Consider the following 23,799-nt stretch of genomic DNA (forward strand, 5'->3'; position numbering starts at 1 on the left):
ATTCTCATCTGGTTGATGGGATAAAATAAGACAATGAATATAAGGCACGTAGCACTTACTAAGCGCTCAATAAATTCTATCTGCCTGTCTCTCTACCTAATGTGGCCACAGAAAAATTCATGTAAAGTCTCTAATATTTTCAGGCAAATAATATGAAATCAATTGCCAAATAGCTTGGGGGCAGGGAGGGTGATAAATCCCAAGAGAGGGAATTCCTCATGGCACTATTTTGTTTTGGGAGGGCATGGTTCTAGAGTGAAATTTGATGAAATCAATGAATTAAATTAAATTGGTAAAGAATTTCTTCACTACCTACCTGTCATTTGCAAAGCAATATAAAAGATAAAGGATAATATAAGACATAATCCTTTTTTCAAGAAGCATAGATGGGGCACTGGGTGGCTCAGTTGGTTGAGACCCTTGGTTTCGGCTCAGGTTATGATTCCATGGTTGGTGAGTTCAAGCCCCGTGTCGGGCTCTGCTCTGTCAGAGTGCCTGGGACACTCTCTCTCCTTCTCTCTTTTTGCCCCTCCTCCACTCTCTGTCTCTGTCTCTCTCTCTCAAAATAAATATATATTTTTTTTAAAAAAGCATAGCAATCAAGGCTCTTAGCTGCAAACAATATAAAGTGACGGGTTAAATTAAATAGAAGACACAGTTATTAAAATGATATTGAACAACTTACAATAGGCCAGAAATCCAGGTGTGGAAACTATGAAGTCAGGAATAATGTCCAAAACCGCAGAACTGTCCTAGTAGAGTTATCAAGGCAACTTCACTGGGTAGGGGTACTATGGTTCTTACAGCTATATGTTCCCCTGAACACTTCCATCCCTCCACTGCCATAGCTCCTAACTTTCTTAGGCTGGCTTTTCCCACAGTCACTGGTTCTCACAGCACAGATTTCCAATTCAAAGTTATGGGATTGGTAGAGTCTTGGTCTTGCACCCACCTTCTAGTTGCAAGTAAGGCTGAGAGAATGAGTGTGAGGCTTTTTCAACTTCTTTTATGGAAGGTGAGCTTTGTTTCATAAAGCAGGGGATTCTTCAAATATAATGTTCAGATATGGGGCAGGCAAAGACAGTAACAAAGCCCACTGAAAGCATATATCTTAGCAGGTAGAATTTAATAAATATAGAATTATTAGAAATAAATTATTTATAATACAAACAGGAATATATTAATTTTATGTTAGGTGTATAAACAAAGAATATATGTATAATGGTTAGAGACATGGGCTCTAAAATTAGATCTGTATTCACATCTCACCTTGGCCAAGCAATAATAATGAATAATAATAATAATAATAATAATAATAACTGCCCTAATAATAATTCCTCACTTCTGTCTATGGTTCAAAATGTAATTGCCAATTGGATACACTTGTTGGAGACTTGATTTCAGAGCTTGAAGTGAGAGAGGCACAGCACAAAACACCTCTTTCATTAGTACAGATTACCTGAAAATCAGTGTGGTTTTGGTCTAGTGAGAGCAGCGGTCCCTCTGTTCTGCAGGTAGTCATTATACTGTGGCAGGAACACTGACTGCCTGTCAACACAGGCCTGGGCTGTGACTGTGAGAATTATATGTAAAAGCTCAGCCTAGAGTCTGTTTCTTCAGTCTTCCCAAGAATTCTGTAAGCTAAGTAAGTCTCTTTCTGCTTAAACTAGCTACACTGGATTCTGTTTTCTTCAGTTAGACATTCACCTGCTAACGTGTGTGATCTTTTGTAAGTTGCACAACTTCTCTAAGGTACCACATCCTCATTTGTAAAGAAGAAATACTATTAGTAGTTGTCATATGATATATATAAATGAGATTATATGTGTATATACAGCACTGTATCTAATACAAAGTAAACATTTAATAAACGGTAGTGACTATTATTGATGATGGTGATCATGATAACAACAAATGTAATAATCATGGTACTGAAGGCAATGGAGGTGGGAGTAGGGATAGATGATAGACTCTGGAAGCTATCATGAAGAAAAAGGTGTTTGATTTGCAAAAACAAATCAAGAGTTTTGAAAGCCTACTGAAAGGACCATATCTCCAAGTGGTAACACAAGGAGCCAGAGTCAGGATCTGAGAAAAGCCAGTCTAAGTTGTAATTCATTGGGCTGCAACTATCAAACAAAAACAACATGAGTCTTCTGGAAATGCTTCAGGGAAGGTCTGTGGGTGTATTTATGCCTCTGGCTTATGATGTTCACATCAGGTTTCCTGAAGTGCTCTCCAGCTTTCACTAAAAAATGCTAAGAAAGCCACACATGTGGCATTTTCACTTAATTAGGATACCGTATAAAATGCAGCCCAGCCAAAAACAGACAATTTTTGGTGACAGCTCTGTTGGCACCTTTCCTGAGCCTCAAGGAAAACCAAGTAAACAAGTCTGTACCCCCACCACCCTCTCACCATGAGATCTGCCACAGAAAAATTTGTAATATACAATGAGCACCTCAACCGAGTTTTTTTAATTTTAATGAAAGTTTCCAAGCAGGAAAAAAAATGAGTATTAGAAACATAAAAGGTGGCCATCACCTTCAGAAAGGTAAATATACATAGCACAGGGTTTTGAGCAGAGCCTAATCCAAAACTCTGTCCTGAGGGACTCAGGAACTCATTTAGTCTTTAAGAAAACACTTCAGTTTAAGAACCAATAATGGGAATCCATTTCCTTATAATTGCTCCTCTCTGTTCTCTGAGTTGCAAGCTGAGCCTGTGCCAACACATCCCGAAACTTTACACCTGCCCTTACCACATGGTCAGAGGGGTGAACAGCTCTTAAGCTTTGAGCTCTTTTAGTTACCAAGTCAGCTTACTACAGATGAGGGGTGGAAGCCTTTGTGTTTCATTTACCTTGGTTTGGCACAGTATTTACCCTGATATACACAGGGCAAAAATCTGGTAAGGGACTGAGTCTACTGCTAAAATATATCTCCCCAAATTCTCTCTACCTAGAACTCTAGATTCCAAAGGTTCCTGTGAATTCATGTGGCAATCTTGATCACTGCCAGGATAATATAGTTTATCCACATCCTACCTGTTAGGCTAGTGTTTACTAAGATATACATACACACTTCATAAACTGCTTTGCTCTGAACACCATGTCAGAGAGAGCCCAATGGTGCCTTGCAGGAAATGAATATGGCAGGCAGATTTTCATCTGTGAGAGGGGAGATACTAATTTGATAACACTATGAATTATGCTTCCTTTTGGTTTGCCCGCTTAGGAACAATAAAATAATGGTTTATTTTGCAATTAAGAAAATAACTATACTTCAATTCTAATGCCCTTTGGCTTCCTTTTATATTATGGTATTTTTGAAATCAGGATATATGTAAAATCATACCCAAAGACTTTAAATTTTATTTTTTCTATGATATACTTATTCAACTTCTATGAATTTGCCTCATATATTTGTGTTACTCAGCCTTTTCTGAGATGATGAAAATGTTCTATATACTTACACTGTCCAATATGGCAGATACTAGTTACATGTGGCTACTGAGCACATGAAATATGCCTAGTTAGACTGAAGAACTGAATTTGTAGTGTTTTTTTAAATAACTAATTTAAATTTAACATTACATATTACATTGTACAGAAGAGCCATACACCACACACACACACACACACACGTAACCTTATATATATGTATGTATATATATATATGTGTGTGTGTGTATATATATATATACACACACATAGATATGTAATCTTGATTGTGTTTAACGATAGCTTCAATCATGCACAAATTACATTATTAAAAAGAGCAAAATAGTAGTCATTTTATGATGTATAATAGGGAACCCATTAAATAAATTATGATTCATCCACATGTAGAATACTAGATATACATAAGAAATGAGAAGAGAATATTTCATAAAATATTTGTGATATGCTATTAAATTTTTAAAATGAGGTTGAAAATTGTTTATGTAGTTAAAAATTGCATATGTGTATGAAAAAGGAGAATTCCACTCTAAGACAGTATATTTACCTTTCCCACCTTATTCAAGTCTCATAGAAATAAGTGTAAAAAGAAAGAACAGTAAAAATCCATAATAGCACTATAAAATAGGCAGGTATCATTACATCAGTGGGCAAATAATTTTGGAAAATCACAAAAGTACAAAAGTTAGAATGTAGATGAGGTTATGTAGATAGAAAAAAACAAATAAGGAAACAAGTTTTGCACAGGGAAGTGCAACGGAGAGAGCTGATTTTCCCACTAAAGTCAGAGAAGTGTGGTTTTTACACCTGCAGCATTAACAGGACCAACAAATGCGAAAAATGAAAATTCTTGAGCCTCATTCCAGACCCATTAAGTTAGAAATCCCAGGGATAGGACCCAGCAATCTGTGTTTAGCAAACTGTCCAGGACATTCTCATGCTCATTCAAGAGTGAAAACTATGCCCGAGAGGACTCTTTCCCAACTTTGTTCACTGTTATCACCTACGGAGCTTTTAAAATGACTGATTCAATAGGTCTGTGGTGTGGCTTGTTCATTGGGATTTTTAAAAACTCCCCAGGGGATCTGATGTGCAGCAAAGTTGAGAACCTATGCACTACAGAATTTGCAGACTCAGCAAGTTCACAGAGCAGGAGCCACCATGCAACCACCAGACTTCTTATTCTCTTATATCTGGCTGTGGTGACTGCCCCTAGACAATGCGGGAAGAAGCCTCCTTAAACAAAGTGGGGCTGTCTGGGTTCCTAGTTTACATATTGGGCTGAAGAGAGAATCAGAACAGAGTGCCAGATAGCCCTGGGTACTGCTACAGATGGAGGGGAATAAAAGGATAAGTTGTTCTATCACATCCTTCCAGAAATGAAAGGGTGAAATAATCTAAGGTACTTAAACCTCAGATAAGCCTTGGTTATCTGTGAAAGGTCTTAGCCTACTCTTCTAAAGAGGAAGGCTGCCTGGTCATCAAGCCCTGTTTTCTTCCTGTCCCCACTCTCCTTATTCAGGGAAGAATCTGACTATGAAAACAGTCATGTAAAAGTGCTACGGAAACCCACATCAGTTCAGAAAATCTGTATCAGTAACTCCTTGGCCAAACTAGCCCTTTGTTTACAAATATGAACTGATTACCAAGATTAGCTGACTTACAAGGAAAATCAATAGCATAAAAAAAGAAAGACCATAATAAATAAACATATACCATCACAAAAGGATATCAAACAATGAAGAGAGAAGAAAACTTGTAAAATAATTTTAAATGATATCTGTAAACTAAAGAGAACATTCCATAAGAAAACAAGTGACTACGGAAAATGAGCTATCAAAGAATAAGACAGTTCTTAGAAATTGAAAACAGGATGGCCAAAATAGAATACTAATAATAATTTCTTTAGAATAAAATAAATATTAGTAATCTGCAAGATAAAAATCTACAAATTGTATTTCAGAGCCATGGTAGATAGATGTGAGACACCCAATATCTATTTGTAGGAATCCCAGAAGGAGAAAATAGACTACAGAAAGAGAAAATTTAAAAAATGTGAATAAAAAATAAGATTTCTCTTTACTCCAGGGGAAAAAAGCTTTAGATGGAAAGAGTTCAATATTTTCATTTTTCATACTCCATATCAAGATGCACCCTTTATATCTAAGTCACTTCTTCACTTTCTCATAATGGACAAATTGTAAGGACAGAAGCTCTAAAGTCCAAATACCCCAAATCACAAGTACTATCTGCATCAGGTGCCAGTGTTTCTAAACACACATCCTGGTACTTATTTACTGTCACAAGAGAATAAGAATAATAATTGTTCAACAAAGATGGTTCAATGGAGATCACATTGAAGCAAAGTATCTCACACATCAAGGAGGGGAAGAAAAACTCCCCACTTCCAAGCCAGTAGATACAAGTCAAGAAAATACCAAAATAGAACAGCGATGCAGATTAAGTTTGTATGCAGTGACACTATGGAGCATTTGCAGTTCTCTTTGATTTTCTCTAGGTAAATAATTATAACTAATTATAAATATAACTAAATATATATATTTAAAAACCCTCAAGGGGGTCCAAAATTATTTAGAAAGGCAGGAAAATATGGGGGTCTGAGTGTTTCTCCTCACACACACAATGGTAAGAGATATTCCTGTGAGGAAAATCTGAGAAAAGAAAGATGCTAGCTAAATAACAACAGACCATCAGCAAAACACACACACCATCTACTTAAAATCATAGCCAGGGTGTGATTTTCATCTTTTCATAAATAACATTGCTTCCAGATGTATATACATATGGGATCAGCATCTTCACAGAAACCAGCGCTTGCCTAACTGTCCTTTAACTAAAGTCCTTCCTATTTTTGCTGGTACCAAGTAACCATCAACCCAGAGCTCCTCAGAAATCATATCATCCCATCACTTGCCCAATGCAAGAATCCTCTTTTCCCCAGAAAATGGTCTTATAGCATTGAACGACCTGCTGGATTTTCACCAGCTGTAACTGTTATGAACTTTTCTTTTTTTAAAATATTTCAGTCCAAAAGTGCCTTTTGGCATCTTTTACCATTAGTCTAGTTTTGCCCCCAGAGAGGACATGGTCTGCTCTCTTAAGAGGAAATACTACAATTTTTTGAAAACAACTATCCCATTCAAATACTGCCACTCTCTCCCTAGGTTTCTCATTCCTAGGATACATCCCTCCTCCCACTCATTTCTTCTACTGGTTCTTCATACTCCATACTTTATGTATCATTCACATTTTGATAATTCTGACTGCTAAATATCCCTTGAAAATGCTGTGACTCTAAGTGAGCACAATAATCCAGGTGAAATTGGTAATGATAATAACGATGGAATAATGATAACAGCTGCTACCTATGGAAAGATCAGCACCAAGCATGGCACAAAGATCTCTGTCTTATCTCATTACCTATAAGGTATTGCAATATTGTAGAGATGAGAAACCATAGCTTGAAAAAGCTAAGTGACCTGTTTAGTTAACTTGAGAAATCAATGCCAGATAGTTACCGTACTCAATAAATCCTCTTGGGTGCCTGGGTGGCTCAGTCATTAAGCGTACAACTTCGGCTCAGGTCATGATCTCATGGTTCCAATTTGAGTCCCATTTCAGGTGAGCTCAAACCCCGCTTAGGGCTCTGTGCTGACAGTGCCGAGCCTGTGTGGGATTCTCTCTCCCCCACTCTCTCTGTCCCTTGCTCACTTGCGCCCTCTCTCTCTCTCATAAAAAATAAAAAATAAATAAATGTCCCCTGATCCACAATACATACTGTGATACCACTCTGATTATCACAGAGTGGTATACTAAGTGGTATACTTAGAGTATTAGTGACATACTCTAAGATGCCATCAATTTTCACTTTAGGAGTGGAAGAACACTATGCATTATCTTTTCCACTAAGTTCTTAAAAACCCTGTATGTATATTTCCAAAAATATTGAGCAGTACACAGCATAAGCTATATCCAAAATATATTAACCTGTGCCATAGTAAACATGGATTCAGTACCTTAGTCTGCTTAAGTATATCAATCTATACTGCCCTCTTTAATAAAGATTATTCCAAATAAAGTTGTTGAAAAGAAAATGGAGCCTTAATTCCACCAATAATCTGACAGCAAGTTGTTTTACAAAATATCCAAATTGGAAATCAATACAACAACAACAGACACATTTCTATTTCCTGCTTTCCTGAAGCATGGTGAATATCTGTAGGAAAAAAAGAAGCCTGTGCCAACACACACACACTTATGGGCACATTTTGCTACATTGAGTGCACAGACTTTAGATGATCAGTGGGTGAGGCTGTCTCCTCTGGCCAGTGTAAAAGGTTGGCAAAACCACAAATGGATTACATTTTAAAATGGATTGTACTTTCATTCCATCTAAGTACAGATAGATGTCAAAGAGCTTTGAAATCTCCCTCTTTGGATTTTGAAGCTAACTATTCATTCTTTTCCCATTGACAGAAGTAAAAGAAATTAATTTGCATTTTATACTGTAGGCACAGCTGGCTGAGACATACTATGAGGAAGTAGACAGCCCTACAAATAATGAGACTTACTTAGAATGTAAAAGTAAAAGTTGAGAAGGACAATGCTGTGTTTTCAATCTCTCCTTGCCTGGATCTACTAGATCTCATATTTAGGTCAAATCTCCAGCACTACAGGAATCTTTAAATATAATAAAATTGGTATATAATCATCATCATCATCATCATCATCACCAGTTATTATTTATTCGATGTCTACTATGTACCAAGCAAAGTGCAGTATTTTTTTAATCGTTATTAGTTACTTTAATCCTCATAACAATTTGTTGTGGTAATTATTATTCCCTTCTTATCTATGGGAAACTGAGGCTCAGATAAGCGGGTTGACTTTCCCATATAATGTATGTAATCAGTGACTGTGAGAGGACAGCAAGAACTGGTTTCTGATGCTGCTACAAGGGCAGAGGTAGGATTTTTTTTTTTTTTTTTTTTTTTTTTTTAGGTCCTAAAAGGATAAGCCTGACTGGCTATCTCAGTGAACACTTGGCATAGTCCTGTGAAGTTATCTATGATAGAGCTTCTAGGAAAGTTCTAGACTCTCTAATTTACTGTAGATCGCACTGAGGCTGAGACTAACTGAAAAACCAACAACATTGGGAATGAGAGTGTTAATCTTATTCTCTGATTTACTGAGGCTGCCTAGTCCAACTCACCCAGAGACAGGCTGAGATAAAAGCACACTAACAAATGAGAAAAAAAAAAAAAAGAGAGAGAGAAACCTTTGGGTTTTTAGCAATGTGAACAGCCTGTCAATGTATCTAGTTGACAGAATTCCACATTCCCTTCCAGACAAGTGGTTCACATGCCCCAAGTGGGGAACCTGGGAAATGGGGGTTAAAGAGTATGTAAGACAATCTTGCCCTCATGAGGAGGGGAGAAAGGCCATGTAGCTGACACTGGTATTGGGCAACTAATCTGGCTCAGAGTATAAGAGATTAGTCCCCTAACTATTCCCATTTCAAAGACACATAATACTCCCCTTGCTCTCTTTGCATTATTTTTCATTTCTGGATGGGACATATTAAATGGCCTTGCAATAAACTCAATCCTAATATTCCCTCACTCAGAATCAAGTTATATTATTTTCTCTGCCATTAAACCAATATATGAATTGCTGGCATAGAGACAAGGTAATAATGATTTAGTAATGCCACTATTGAGGTCATTTGCATTTGAGAGAGGTAGGGAAGAAGGACAGTCAGGAGGGGAAGGAGGGAGAGAAGAAAAGTAAGGAGAAGGGAGGTAGAGGCAAAGAGGGAGAAGAGAGGGTGAGGGAGAGGGAAAAGGAGAATAAACGAATGCCTAAAGTTTGCTTAGAAGAAAGAAACGGATAAATAAGGTTGAATGTCAGGCATCAACTTCAGAGCTAATTGTTAAAAGTCTAGGATCATAAATTCATTTTAATAAGCTTAATTAGTTAACTACCTACCAATAATGGCAGAATATCATATATATTATTAATATAACATATTTCATTATCATTCATACAACAATGATTTTCTTCAGCGTAGTACTGAAAGTCCTAGCCAGAAAAATCAGGCAAGAAAAGAAATAAAAGATATCCAAATTGGTAAAGAAGAAGTAAAATTACATGTTTGCAAATGACATGATCTTATATATAGAAAACCCTAAAGACTGCCTCCCTCCCAAAAATAGAACTAATAAATTCAGTAAAGTTTCATGATACAAAATAAACATACAAAAATCAGTTGCATTTCTATATACTAACAATGAACTCTAAAAACAAAATAAAGAAAGCAATCCCATTTACAATATCATCAAAAACAATGAAATACTTAGGAATAAATTTAACCAAGGAAGTGAAAGATCTGTACAATGAAAAGTATAAGACATTGATGAAAGAAACTGAAGACATAAATAAATGGAAAGACATCTCATCTTCACAGATCAGAGTTGATGTTATTAAAATGTCTCTATTACCCAAAGCCACCTATAGATTTAGTGCATTTCCTATTTAAATTCCAATACATTTTTACAGACATAGAACAACAAATAATACTAAAATCTATATGGATCCACAAAAGACCTTGAATAGCTAAAGAACTCTTGAACAGGAATAACAAAACTAGAGGCATCACACTTCCTCATTTCAAACTATACTGCAAAGCTATAGTGATCAAAAGAAAATCCTGTCATTTCCAATAACATAGATAAAACTTGAGGGAATTACACTAAGTGAAATAAGACAAAGACCAATACTGTATGATCCTACTTATATGTGGTATCCAAAAATAAATACTGAAGTCATAGAAAGAGAGAGTAACTTGGTGGTTGTCAGGGGTGAGGGTTTTTGGAAGATGATCAAAGATGGTTAAAGGTTTACAAAGATGAGTTAAAATATGAGTAATATTTAGGCAGCTAATCTACAGGATGGTGACTATAGTTAACAATTCTGTATTGTACACTTGCAAGTTGCTAAAAGAGTAGCTCAGTCCTCAACACACACACACAATGTCACTGAGGTAATGGATTTGTTAACTAATATTATTATGGTAATCATCTTACAACATATACATCTATCAAATCATTGCCTCATACATCTTAAACTTACACAATGTTATACATCAATTATATCTCAGTAAGGCTGTGGAAAAAATCTATTCTACTCCATTTAATAGGGTAACTGTGAATTGAAATGAGAAATGTAAAAGCCCCTTTATTAAAACTTAAACTTTCTAAAAGTCTGAAGAATTGTCACATTAATTTAAAAAAAATCCTTGTCAGAATTATAATTTAATTACATTAAACACCTGGATGTTGGCTGTGTCCTTAGGCATCAGTTCTTTAAAATAAAAGGGACTTGTTTACTTACCTTGGAGGGTTATGAAGAGCTCAAATGAAATAACATGAGTACAAGTGCTTCAACCATGTGTACAATTCTAATTATTTAAAAGTCCACTCAAATTTCACCACAAAAAATTCTCTTCCCAAAACCTCACTGTTAGCACACGGCAACCTAATTTTTTTTTAAATCCTTATATAAACAATTGGAAACAACTAAAGAATTTGGACTTCGAAGAACAATCTGCACTTTAATTCTATAATAAGTTAATAAAGTGCAAAGTTATCCCAAAATATTTACATAAAAATAATTATCAAAATCTTATAGACCAATTTCATTAAATATTTCTTTATTGCAAAGATCAAAAGTGAAAATAATGATGATTTGAGAGCACAAGTATGAAGTCAAGTTCCTCAAAAAAATGTATGTAAATTCAATAATCTCTGGAAGCTATTCTTTTTTAACAGGCCAAATACAAGCTGTGTTCCATAAAGGCTTGTATTTCCACTCAGAGCAGTGACTTCGAGTTGCACTGCTTTGCCACAGCTAGAGTTTTCTCACAACAGCTGAGAGTATCCCATCCACACAGCAGTCAAGTTACTCATTATCTAGAATGCTGGATATAAAATCATCAGCTTCCAATTGTTTGGTGGGATGAGGCATGAAAACATTGCAAAGAACTGACAAAGAAAAGAGATTCGAATCCTCTTCCATCTCAAATGACCTCTAAAATGGAGAGGGGTCATGAAATCAATGTTTTCACCCACCCAACAGGGTAGATGATTGAATCATCAAGAAACCGTGGCCCAGAAAAGCAACAACACTGCAAAACAAGTCAGCACAGGAAAGAAAATAAACACAGACACAGACACCAATCTTGCTCATGATATGGCCTCTAGCAGGAATGTAAACTAAATTTTAGACAGTGAAAGTAGTCCCTTGAAACAAAAAATATTCCACCAATCCACATTCTGTGAATATTTTAACTGGTCCAGAGGCCACATTTATTTTTCAATTGCAAAGACATAACCTCTCTGAGAGGCAAAGACAATTGGGATTTCCTGTGTCTCTCTGCCATTACCACCTATTTTTCCAAGCTTGTTGCAGCTGTATGCACCAATTCCATACTTTAAATGCCTAGAATAGCCCTTGGTCTTCTTCCAGGGTCTTAGCATCTTTCTTTTATTGCTCAATTACATCTTGCCTATACATCTCTCCCAGGGATTTAGAGATGGGACTAAGAGGGTGGCAGCATCACTGAGGAAAGATACTGACTCCGTCTCTCTCCACCAGATTTACTGTAGTAGCAGTACTTTTGCGGGACCTGTGGTCTGGATATGAACCAGAGTAACCTCAAAGCAGAGTTCAGTCTAGCTGCATTCTTAGAAAAACTTACAGCTTTCAATTTCCAAGGTGCAGTTTTGTTCATCCAGTGGGTACCGCCTTAGGTCCATCATGCAGGCAGCTGTGGTTGTGATTCTAGAAGACAAATAGCAATGATACATGCTGTTAGCTGGCCCATGGCTGGAACTGGAAAAATTAAATCCAAGTATCAAAGAGGACAGAATTGGGCCTCTAGGAGACTGACTTAAGCCAAAGTTCTAACGAAAAAGGGTGCCACAAGTTCAGATAACCATTTTCCTTTATGAGCCTTGGGCTGATGTATTAAAAAAAAAATGGACAAAATCAGTATTTTCCCAAAGTGTGGTCCATTACCTATGGAGCATTTGTTAAATAGGCAGTTTCCATGCTCCAGAATGTCTTGGGGCAGGGAGGGATGGTCCCAGGGCTCTTTATTTTTCTAAGCATTATAGGTGATTAAGAATACCAACATAGATAATTCCTCTTCCACTCACATTTGTTTCCTCCTCTCTCTAATCTAATGTTAATTAAATCTTGGATTTGATGCATCATTTTTGACATTTATATACATTGTATAGTACTTATCAAGTGCTTTAATACAATACAGTATCAGCCTTTCATGTATCACCTGATTTGCTCTGTGCTGAGTAATATGATATTCTCATGACCTGTTAAGAGAATGTCCTCTCATGGATTGGCAGATTTACTTATTTAGAACACCTGGTACCTTTATTCTTTTATCAGGAAGATGTGAACATGTCCTTTTAATGCCTTTATATTTCTCTATCATCATCCTTTTTTTAGAATGAGAGAGAGAGAGAGAGAGCCCAAGCTGGGAAGAGAGAGAGAGAGAGAAAGAGAAAGAGGTCTGGGATCATGACGTGAGCCGAAATTAAGAGGCGGGCACTCAACCAACTGAGCCACCCAGGCGCCACTCTGTCATTATTTTTCACTAATCTCTTATTGAAGATCTACTAAAAGGAGTCAAAAATCATACAGTTCTAAATGATTTGTTAACATGTATTTTCTGATCAATAAGGTAGCATAATGTCATGAAAAAACACAAGTTTTAGAAAACAACAGACATAGGTATAAATTCTAATTCTGTCTTGCTGATTGACATCAAGATGGTTAATATCCTTTAACCAACCTTAGTTTCTTTATCTATGAGAAGGGGATATTATTAACAACAATAATAGTTACCTAACAGGATTTCTATAAGAATAATTTGTATACAGAATATAGAAGAGTACCTACATATAGTGTGTCCTTTAAATCTGCTAGAAAAAGAAAAACTAACAAGAAATTGATATTGAATTTGACCACTTGGGCTCACTCTACTCTGAAGGGCACTTTACTATGAGTTAAGAATAGAAAAATAAGATACAGCCCCAGCTTGGGATAAACAGTTTCTAGTTAGATATTTTTCATTAAAAGGTTGGGCACAGTTTGCAAGTAATCTAGGTAGACTGAGTCTATGAAATTCCTCAGTTAGGTGTGAGAGTCCCACTCCTTAGTTGTAGGATGGAAATATGTGACTAAGTGTAAGTAGTTTATACCTCTTTAGTTTGGTTACTGCTTCATTAAGGTTTGTGCTCTGTTAACTTTTTTCTTTTTAGCAGGAAGTTGAGTATCCTAGGGCTGATGTTCATCCCTGATTCCTTCCTTTCCTTCGCCAAGAGTTAGCTACTCTGCCTCAGCTCCTTTCCATCTCCATTGTCTCCCTCAAAATCTATGGCCCTGTTGCCTCACCTCATATAATTATTGTAGATAGGTCTCCTGGCCTCTCCATTTGCCTCCCTACCATCCATTATCCACACAGCAGTCAGATCTTTTAAAAACATAGATTAGATTTTATCATTCCTCTGCTTCATTTTAGTAGTTCTTCCAAAAAGATCCAAAATTTTGACTGTGTCCTACTGTGCTCTAAATAATCTGCCTCTTCCTAAAATCTCAATATTATCTCATACCAAGTCCTTTCTCACTATCTTCCAGTCTTCACATTTGTTCTTTCTGCCTAGAATATGTGTCTCTCTGAACTTCACAAGGCCCTCTTTTATGATCCTTCACCTCAAAAGTCACCTCCTCTAAGAGGCCTTTCCCAAGCAGCCCATCCAAAGTGGTTGCCTTAACTAATGTTCCATCTTATCTGTTTATTTCCTTTAGGCAAGTATCATAATCTGAAATTATCTTGCTTATTTATCTTACTTTTTAAGATTTTTAATGAAGTACAGTTGACATATAATATTAAATTAGTTTCAGGTATATAGCATAGTGATTTAACAATTACTCAGCCATAAGAAAAGAATGAAATATTATCATTCACAACAACATGGATGGACCTAGCAGATATCATGGTAAGTGAAATAAACCACACACAGAACGAGAAATGCCATTTGATTTCACTTACATGTGGAATATAATAAACAAAACAAATGAACAAACAAACAACAACAAAAGGAGAAACAGACTCATAAATATAGAGAACTGGTGATGGCCAAAGGGGAGGGGGCTAGGGGAATGGGTGAAAGGGATTAAGAGGAAAAAACTTTTTCTCCCTTCCTTCCTTCCTTCCTTCCTTCCTTCCTTCCTTCCTTCCTTCCTTCCTTCCTTCCCTTCTTTCTTTTCTTTCTTTTTTCTTCCTTTATTTCTTTCTTTACTATTTCTCTCAATAAAATGTAAGCTGTTTAGGGGCACGGGTTTTGTTATAAGGCACAGATTTATTGTAAGGCAATCAATAAACATCTGTTGGATAAATAAAAACATGAATTATAAAGAGGCAAACAGTTGGTTTTGCTGATTATAAATCTTTTATTTGGAGGATTATCTTACTGCATTATTTATTTCTCCTCTTTTTTTTTAACTTAAAACATGTCTTTTAAGTTTTAGGGGTTTGTCTTATATTTTTAACAGTAAATACATTTTAATCCATTTAATTAACATTGCATAAAGAGTACTAGAGTTTATCTTATCATCAAACTGATTGTTTCGGCTTTCCCTGGGCCTTACCAAATACTTACATTTTATAAATTCTAAAAGTATATAAAAATTAACATTCACAGTTAATAATTTGCTCAGGGCCTAAAAATGACAATTTATTTTGGCTATGCAATACATGGCTGAATTTCTCACTGGCCTACTGATTTTCTTCCTTCCTTCTCTTCTTCCTTCCTTCCTCCCTTGTTTGTTTCCTTCCTTCCTTCCTTCCTTCCTTCCTTCCTTCCTTCCTTCCTTCCTTCCTTCCTTCCTCTCTGTGTCTTTGTTTCACATGTAGCTACAACCTGAATTGTTACTAACACATTGTAGCTACTAACCTGAATTTCACATGTAGCTACAACCTGAATTGCAGCTATAACCTGAATTGAATACAGAAGCTTGTATTATGTAGAAGATAATTTTTTTTTCAATATATGAAGTTTATTGTCAAATTGGTTTCCATACAACACCCAGTGCTCATCCCAAAATGTGCCCTCCTCAATACCCATCACCCACCCTCCCCTCCCTCCCACCCCCCATCAACCCTCAGTTTGTTCTCAGTTTTTAACAGTCTCTTATGCTTTGGCTCTCTCCCACTCTAACCTCTTTTTTTTTTCCTTCCCCTCCCCCATGGGTTGCTGTTAAGTTTCTCAGGATCCACATAAAAGTGAAACCATATGGTATCTGTCTTTCTCTGTATGGCTTATTTCACTTAGCATCACACTCTCCAGTTCCATCCACGTTGCCACAAAAGGCCATATTTCATTCTTTCTCATTGCCACGTAGTATTCCATTGTGTATATAAACCACAATTTCTTTATCCATTCATCAGTTGATGGACATTTAGGGGAAGATGGTGGCATAGGAGGACGCTGGGCTCACCGCGCGTCTTGCTGATTACTTAGATTCCACCTACACCTGCCTAAATAACCCAGAAAACCGCCAGAGGATTAGCAGAATAGAAGATAAATTTTCAAAGAAAATAAAATTAGGTACATGATGGGCATACCAAAACTCCCATGTTACTTCTGTAAAATAGCATAAATAATCTCCATCTTGAGAAACAAGAGAAAATTAACTTCATCTGATAGAATGAACACAAAGGCCATTAAAGGTACAAGGGCACACATATGATAAAAAAAAAAAAGTGAGAGCCATAGACAGATGCTCAACAGTGTAAGTGAGGTGAAGTTTGCAATAGCTACTATATAGGCTGTGGTTCACACTTTCTGCTGATACATATTCATGGCAACTAACATCTGTGAACTAGTGCTGTAAACATTAGTGCTGTGAACAAGAAAAATAAATTGACTAATGCTATTGCAGAAGAAATGAGTTTCTACCCAAATTTAAAAAAAAAAAAGATGAAAGTGTTTTTCTTACATCAACATTTATATTTACACCTGTGTTTTACTCTTTTAATGCTATACTTCACAAAAAATATATATATAACTATTTTCCAGTCAATGTTTCCAAGGCATCTGTGTCTCCTATTGGCTTAAAGCAGAAACTCTGTAGACAAAATAATCCATTTTGAATCCTGTTCATATAGACCAGAATGAGTGAACTAGGATGAATCACTTAGATCCTATAATACTTGGTTGCTTCTGAAAATCTGAAATTAAAAACTTGCCAACCTGATTTGTTATAAGATGATAAAGGTAAGAAGAGATCTGTAACTCATAAAATGTTCTGTAACTCTTGTTATTACCACATGCTAATGAGCAAATACAGTGATAACTCATTTGACCAATGGTTAATATTTGGAAATATGTATATGTATATGTTTGTATACAGAAGAAATGTAGAATACGCAAGCACTTATATTAAAAGAAAAGCAGAGTGGGGTGCCTGGGTGACTCAGTCAGTTAAGCATCTGACTCTTGATTTCAGCTCAGGTCATGATCTCACGGGTTCATGAGATTGAGCCCCACGTTGGGCTCTGTGCTAAAGGTGCAGAGCCTGCTTGGGATTTTCTCTTTCCCTCTCTTTCTGCCTCTCTCTCTCTCTCTCTCTCTCTCTCTCTCTCTCAAATAAATAAACATTAAAAAAATCAAAGTAGAGCTATAAAATATGACATGAATAGCATCCAAACACAAAAATATGCAAAAAATCATTCTATATATGTATATAAAACTCTAATAGATTTGAATACAAAGTACAGACATGTGTTAACAAATCTGCATCTTTTCCATGTGTTTTATAATATCAGAAACTACATCTGTTTTTGTCTTATTTGTATTTCAAGCACTTTGCCAGGTCCCTGGTATATATCACTAAGCCAAGATTAAATAGTAATAATAATAATAAACAAAGAGAAGAAAAAAATCCATGGTCATAAGTATTCTCAAACTGAGATTTTGATGCAATTCTCTATATTAAGTAGCTCATTCAATTTATGTAAAAATTCTAAAATCATAGAATTATAGAAGCTACTCAGAAAGGAATTTATTTAGAAAAGCTCAATGATCAACACCAAAATCTTTTCTTTGGAACTGATGATTTATAGCATTGCTAAGTTTCTCTAGGAACAATCAATACAACAAATATACTTAATGAGGTTTTCATGAACATTCCACTCTGAATCCTGATAAACATCCTTAATGGGCCTTAAATTACTTAACACTAGCACTAGTCTTTGAAGTGAAGCTAGTAACTCATTATGTAGGTATGCTGATTAAATTTTAAGTCCACTGTGAAATATATATAGTGTTGTCTTCAATCACAGGAAATAGTCAATGATGCATTCAGAATGTGCCTCTTTTACCTGTCACAAATTTTCTACAGTTACAAGTTGAAAATGTGACTTCTTTAGGCTGAATATTATTACGCAATGAAAGCCACCTTTGGGGAATGCCAATATTCTGACTGGGCTAAAGATCTTTGGAGAAACTTTTTGTTCCTTAGCCGCTGGGTCTTGTCAACCAAAAATTACTTGTGTCATAAAATACTGACATAGTGCAAGAAAACTACATATGTAACATAGCCTAAAACACTCACTAAAGGCATCTATAAAATCAAGAAATACAACAGCTATGCCAGCATTTTGCAGCAAAGCCACAACAAATATTTTATAGTGTCATTACCTGAGATTTAGTGATGGTACCGTATCATTCCAAGATTAAAAATAATCAAAGATAGTTATTAAGTAATAATAGATGCCTTTGCCTCTCAGCCAATAGGAGATAACTCAGAATCATAATTAATGTGACATGCTTTGGTCCTTTCAACAGTCTTCACAACAGACTTCTGGCACTAGAATATATGCTCAAACATGTGCCTTGACAAGTCAGAAATTTGTTAGGATTTCAACCAGAGATGACAAGAAAGTGACACTGGACTTCTACTTTGTTTGATTTCTTTATCTAGATAACTATCCAATCATTTCATGCATACAAAATTATTCTTTTCAATATATATGTATGTTTTTTAAAGAAAATCAGATGCCTTATCCCCAACTATATTCAAAGCATGTCATTCTAATCCACAGCATGTTTTTACTTTGTTCAAAATGCACATTTACTTAAAAGCACAACTTACTCTAATTACAAAGGATAATAGGATCCTATAGTATGAGTGGGCATCATTACTAGAGAAAAATTAGGATGTAAAAACAGTCAATTATCAAAAAATATATTGATATATATATTTCTAGCTGTAAAACAAACTAAAAACTTCAGGTGGGAATGGGGGAAGATCAATAAACCAAAATCAAGCATTAGAGTACAAACTGAAATTTTGAAAAATTCTGAGGAGCTCATCTGAGTCACTTCTCCATAAGGTACTTGAAAAATTTTTGCCTCTCTCTCTCTAAGAAAACTGAATACTATTTTGTGTCTCACAGTCATTTTAGTTGGGAAGCTAACTTCTCACATATATCCCTCTTGTGATATGCTTGTGCATTTTGTAGAGCCTTAGATGACCCACTTTGGCATTCTTGCAAGTAATAAACATACCTATTAACTGATCACTTACTGAGTTCTAGACATCATCTAGTGTTGCTTAAATGTATCATCTCATTTAATGAGTGTTTTTCTCTAATAGTCACAGAATGAGGGGTGGAGTTGGGATTTAAATTTAGGATGTCTGACTCCAGAGCCCACATACTTAACTGCTATGCTGTAACTAACCAGCTAGTTGACCTTGATAAAGTCATTTAGCTTCTCTGGAGAACTGACCGATTTCTGAAATCCCAAATGAGCTTGGAAATTCTATAATCCTATGAAAATACATTACATGTTCTGTGACCCTGTATATTTTGTAATTGTGTTTTACCCACACATTCAAATGCTGTATTTCACAGCTGTTCATTCTGTTTTAGTCAATTATGTAGATTAGCCTACCCCAGACAAGCAAATACAGGCCTCTCCCCAAGGAGTCCCACTTAATATTCTCCCCTGATTGAAGGTCTCCCTCAGCATTTTTCTTCCAGCCTGCGCTCTTGATTTACCTCCACAGAGTCCTTCTGCTTAAATTAAAATCTCCAACACTCATGCATAATTGTTTTTAAAAGCTCTTTACAAGTCCTCATATAGAGTCACATGTGCCAGTATGCTCAAGTTTGTAATCACCAAAAAAAGTAAGATTGCTAGCAATCATGTTCCCATTTGATAAATCGTGCATTTCAGATTAGAGCTATTTGTACTCTTCTGCAGCTGTTTGGCCTTCTGTGACTCTTTGCTTTTCTGGAATTTTATCCTCCATAAAGATACTCTGACCGTTTAAGGGCTACACAGGTTTCTGCTACAAATCCGGGTGCTAGTATCAAAGACATTTCCTTAAATAACATTGCCTGTATAATCCAAACAGCAGTATCTAACAAAATTTCATTTTGTGAGTATATAAATCCTACTCAATCAAAAATATTAGTCAATATGGACATACAGTCTGAGCCTTTTTTCTTCTGCAGTCAGTTCCTTAAAGATTTATTTATTTTTGAGAGAGAGAGAGAGAGAGAGAGAGAGCGCAGGGAAGGGGCAGAGAGAGGGGGGGGACAGTTCTGAAGCGGGCAGCAGGGAGCCCAATGCGGGCCTCAAATTCGCAAACATCTAGATCATGACCTGAGCCGAAGTCAGATGCTCAACTGACCGAGCCACCCAGGTGGCCAGTCATTCCCTTATTTACTAAGATTTCCCACATTATATTCCTGATGGTCTCATCTGCAAATCATGCACTTATATCAGGAATGAGAATATGCTGACTTCTCTAAGTTATGTTTTAAAGGAAATCTGAGTCCCTGAAAAAAGCAATCATTCTATTTTTTGACTCATAACCTAACAACTGAAATTTGACTTCAGATCACTATAAGTGATTTAGTTGATCCAGAGCTGCTTACCAACTAGAAAGACATATAGCTGGGACTTTGATGATTTCAATAGTGATTATGTTTGTTTGTTTTCGAAATTTTAAACAGTGTTTAGGTATGCCAGAAACATTTTGTTGCATTTATTAAAATATATTTAAAATATTTAATTTTGATTTTAACACATTAGAATCATAACATTTCAGAATAAATTAATCAATTTTATTCTAGCCATTTATTTGTTTATCTATTTTAACAAAATACATGGCTCACAGATGCTGATTTATAGCTCACCAGTGACAGACTGAGGTTACAACCTCACCTGGGTCTTTGCCTTTCCAGCTCTACCCTCCACCCTCAATCACAATGTTCTGTGGCCTTATAGACTAGAATGTTGGGACTTCAAAAACTGTCTCCCTGATTCTCTAGCTTCAGGTTGGAGTTGGCCAATGGGGAGGAGATCAGGAGGTAAGGGAAGGGAGGAGAGTGAGACCAGGGCAACTGTTTTCTAGGCTCAGCTCCTGTAGAACTTGTGTCCAGGTTCCCGCAACCATGCCTTGTTCTCCCCCTTCAAGTGTGGCACACTAGGGACCAAATGGCAACATGCTGATCCTATCCCTGGGAGGGAGGAAGTACTGTTCTATTTCTTTGTAAACTGACCTTATAATACATTGTCCTCAAACTATCCCATTTTCAGTATGCCATCTGTTTCCTATTGGGCCCTTGACTGATAAAATATATTGTAGAAATGTATTTAAAATCTGAGGTTTTTTGAATCAGACTGTCAAAATAATTAGGAGTATTCCATTCCTGGGTCCTCTGCCCTGGAATTTTAGGCATGAAGGGATGAAGTTTCCCTCTACCTTAAATGAACTTCCTCCTTCTATGACTGAAGTCTCAGTTCCTCCCAGCCCTCTAAGAAGCCTTCTCCCTCCACCTAGCTTATGCACCCCTAAGTCTCCTCCCCACTGGTCACTGTCATATCCCATTTCCTTTCATTATACTTGTCATTATCAGAAATTATCCTGTGTGTACATTTGCTTCTTCATTATTTTCTGTCTCCCTAGTAGATTCAGGGTCTATCTGAAGTTGGGTTTTCCAAAAGTAGATCCTGCAGGATGCTCATCGGGCATCATCAGCTATGAAAGAAAGGGAGAAGAAGCACGACTGGACAGAAAAACATCAGTGCAGGATTCAGGCCCAATGACATGGAAGTTCCAATGACATGGAAGTTCTAGAGGGAATATTGCCATCAAAGTGCCCACAAGGGCCTGAAATGGCCTTTAAACTTTCTCCCTTCCCACCATTGCTAAACACGCACACACGCACACACACACACACACACACACACACACACACACACACACACACACTTTGCTTGAGCAGCTAGCATTCAGCATCTGAGGAAAAGACATACCCTATAAAAAATCAGAGAAACATTTTTCGTGGTAGATCCAGCCTCTAACATGCCCTCACAACATATTTTCCCTGCTGCACATGGTTGCAACTGTGATAATCTTAACCAGTAAACTAGGCTTTACTGCTTTGTTACTGTCACTGTTATGTTTTAAACACAAAAATGAATTACACAAAGCTGGCTCCTGTCATGTACTGGCAACTCACCTTGTACCTTCCAACTCCAACAAAATCTACAACAATGCAGTGTTTGTGGCCTTTCTGCCATTCTAAACTCTGATGGTAAAAGATTTCCAAATAAATGGCAGCAGAGTTAAGTCTTTTACATAAAACAGGCACCAAATGTGTGGGAAAATGCTTAACACCATTAGAAACCACAAGTTTGTAGAAACAGAAATTAAGCCGTGATTATTATTGCTTATCACATAAACAAAAATGTACAGAAATTATAATATTCCCAGTACTACACATTCTGGGAGGAAACACACCATCTCATGCTGGTGGTAGAACTGTAAATTGGTACAAATTTTCTGGATGGTAATTTGACAACACTAATTAAAACCCACCAAATGTGCAAGCTTTGTTTCTGAAATTCCACTTTAAGAAGTTAAAGTGAAAACAAAATCATGCAAAACTATATACAAAGATGTTAAACAAAGATGTTAAGTACAACTTTAAACTGGGAAGAAATGGAAATATTTTATATACCTAACTAACAGAGATAATTAAATACATTTTGATTTAGTGACTGATGCAATAAAAATACTTTAAGAAGAGTGTGGACATAAAAGAACTCTTAATTCTTCTTCAGAGAAAAAACATATTAGAAAGCAGTGCAGTGCAATTCCATATTTATTTGGAAAGGTATATTGGTTCACAGTTAAATGACTAAAAGTATACTAAAATAAGCATTGGGAATGTATTTGGTTTTTATTTTCTTATAGTTTCAGTAGTTTCACTGTTTTTGTGATGAATGCATACTGCTTTTTCTCCTGAAAAAAATGTTATTAAGATAATTTTCCCCGTCTGCTTTAGTCTCCACCAAGACCATTCATAACTAGTCACTTGTTCTATTTGCAGTGGCATTTGTTCTGTATTGAGAACATCTGATAACGCCTGGGATATTTAGATTCCATGGGTTGGAAATGTTGGTCAGCATGCTAACTGTGTTCAAAGTAGGCACTTCAATAAATTTCCTATGCATTTAAAACATTGACAGAAATATCATCACTTGCTTAGGGATTCTCAAGGTAGACAGGATGATTAAATCATGTACAGATATACAAATACCTTACTGATGAGTGAATTCTTCTCAAGAGATCTCTATAATTATTGTTCTTACTTGAACCTCTCCAGTGATTTGGAACTGGCTCTTTCTGAAAGGAACCTATTCCATCTTTGAAAAGCTATGATTACCAGAATGTTTTTCTACATCTATAGAAGTTTCCATTTCTTTGAATGTAAATTGTTTAATTCATATACTTTGCAGTTTTTGTCAAGGAAGTGTTTGTTTTACTTAGTGATTCATTAGAGTTTTTGATGTCATTTTGTCATCAAAGCTATAAATCATTTTTATTTTTGTTTCTTAAATTGCTTTATGTCTAGACAATCACTCTCCATCCTAAGATGAGATAAAGTTTTATTATATTTCTCTTTCACGGTTTCAAATTTTACAGCAATTTGTAAATCCATCTCAAATTGACATTGACATGTTGTGTGCACTGAGGACATACCTAGAATTTTTTATGGAAACAATGGGCTACCATTTTTTATTTAGCAAATTGTCATTTTTAAGGTAATAAATGGTGAGAATATGGATAAACTGGGATTCTCATGATTGCTGATAAAAATATGAATTGATTCAACCTTTATAAAGGGCAATTTAGTTATCAGAACCTTT

General features: G+C 36.1%; 1 protein-coding gene across 4 annotated transcripts in view; it reads right to left on the bottom strand.

The window, feature by feature from the left end:
- The window catches only part of GABRB2 (gamma-aminobutyric acid type A receptor subunit beta2), a 245,375-nt gene that overhangs the window by 110,925 nt on the left and 110,651 nt on the right, over positions 1-23,799 (bottom strand). For all 4 annotated transcript variants that reach the window (XM_019450220.2, XM_019450223.2, XM_019450222.2 and 1 more), the window contains one exon: positions 12,240-12,322. In XM_019450220.2, coding sequence (XP_019305765.1) covers positions 12,240-12,322 — 83 coding nt within the window. The remainder of the gene's footprint in view (positions 1-12,239; positions 12,323-23,799) is intronic.

The sequence above is a fragment of the Panthera pardus genome, unplaced genomic scaffold (genome assembly GCF_024362965.1).
Source record: "Panthera pardus isolate Hobbes unplaced genomic scaffold, ASM2436296v1 HiC_scaffold_2, whole genome shotgun sequence".
NCBI classification, from domain to species: Eukaryota; Metazoa; Chordata; class Mammalia; order Carnivora; family Felidae; genus Panthera; species Panthera pardus.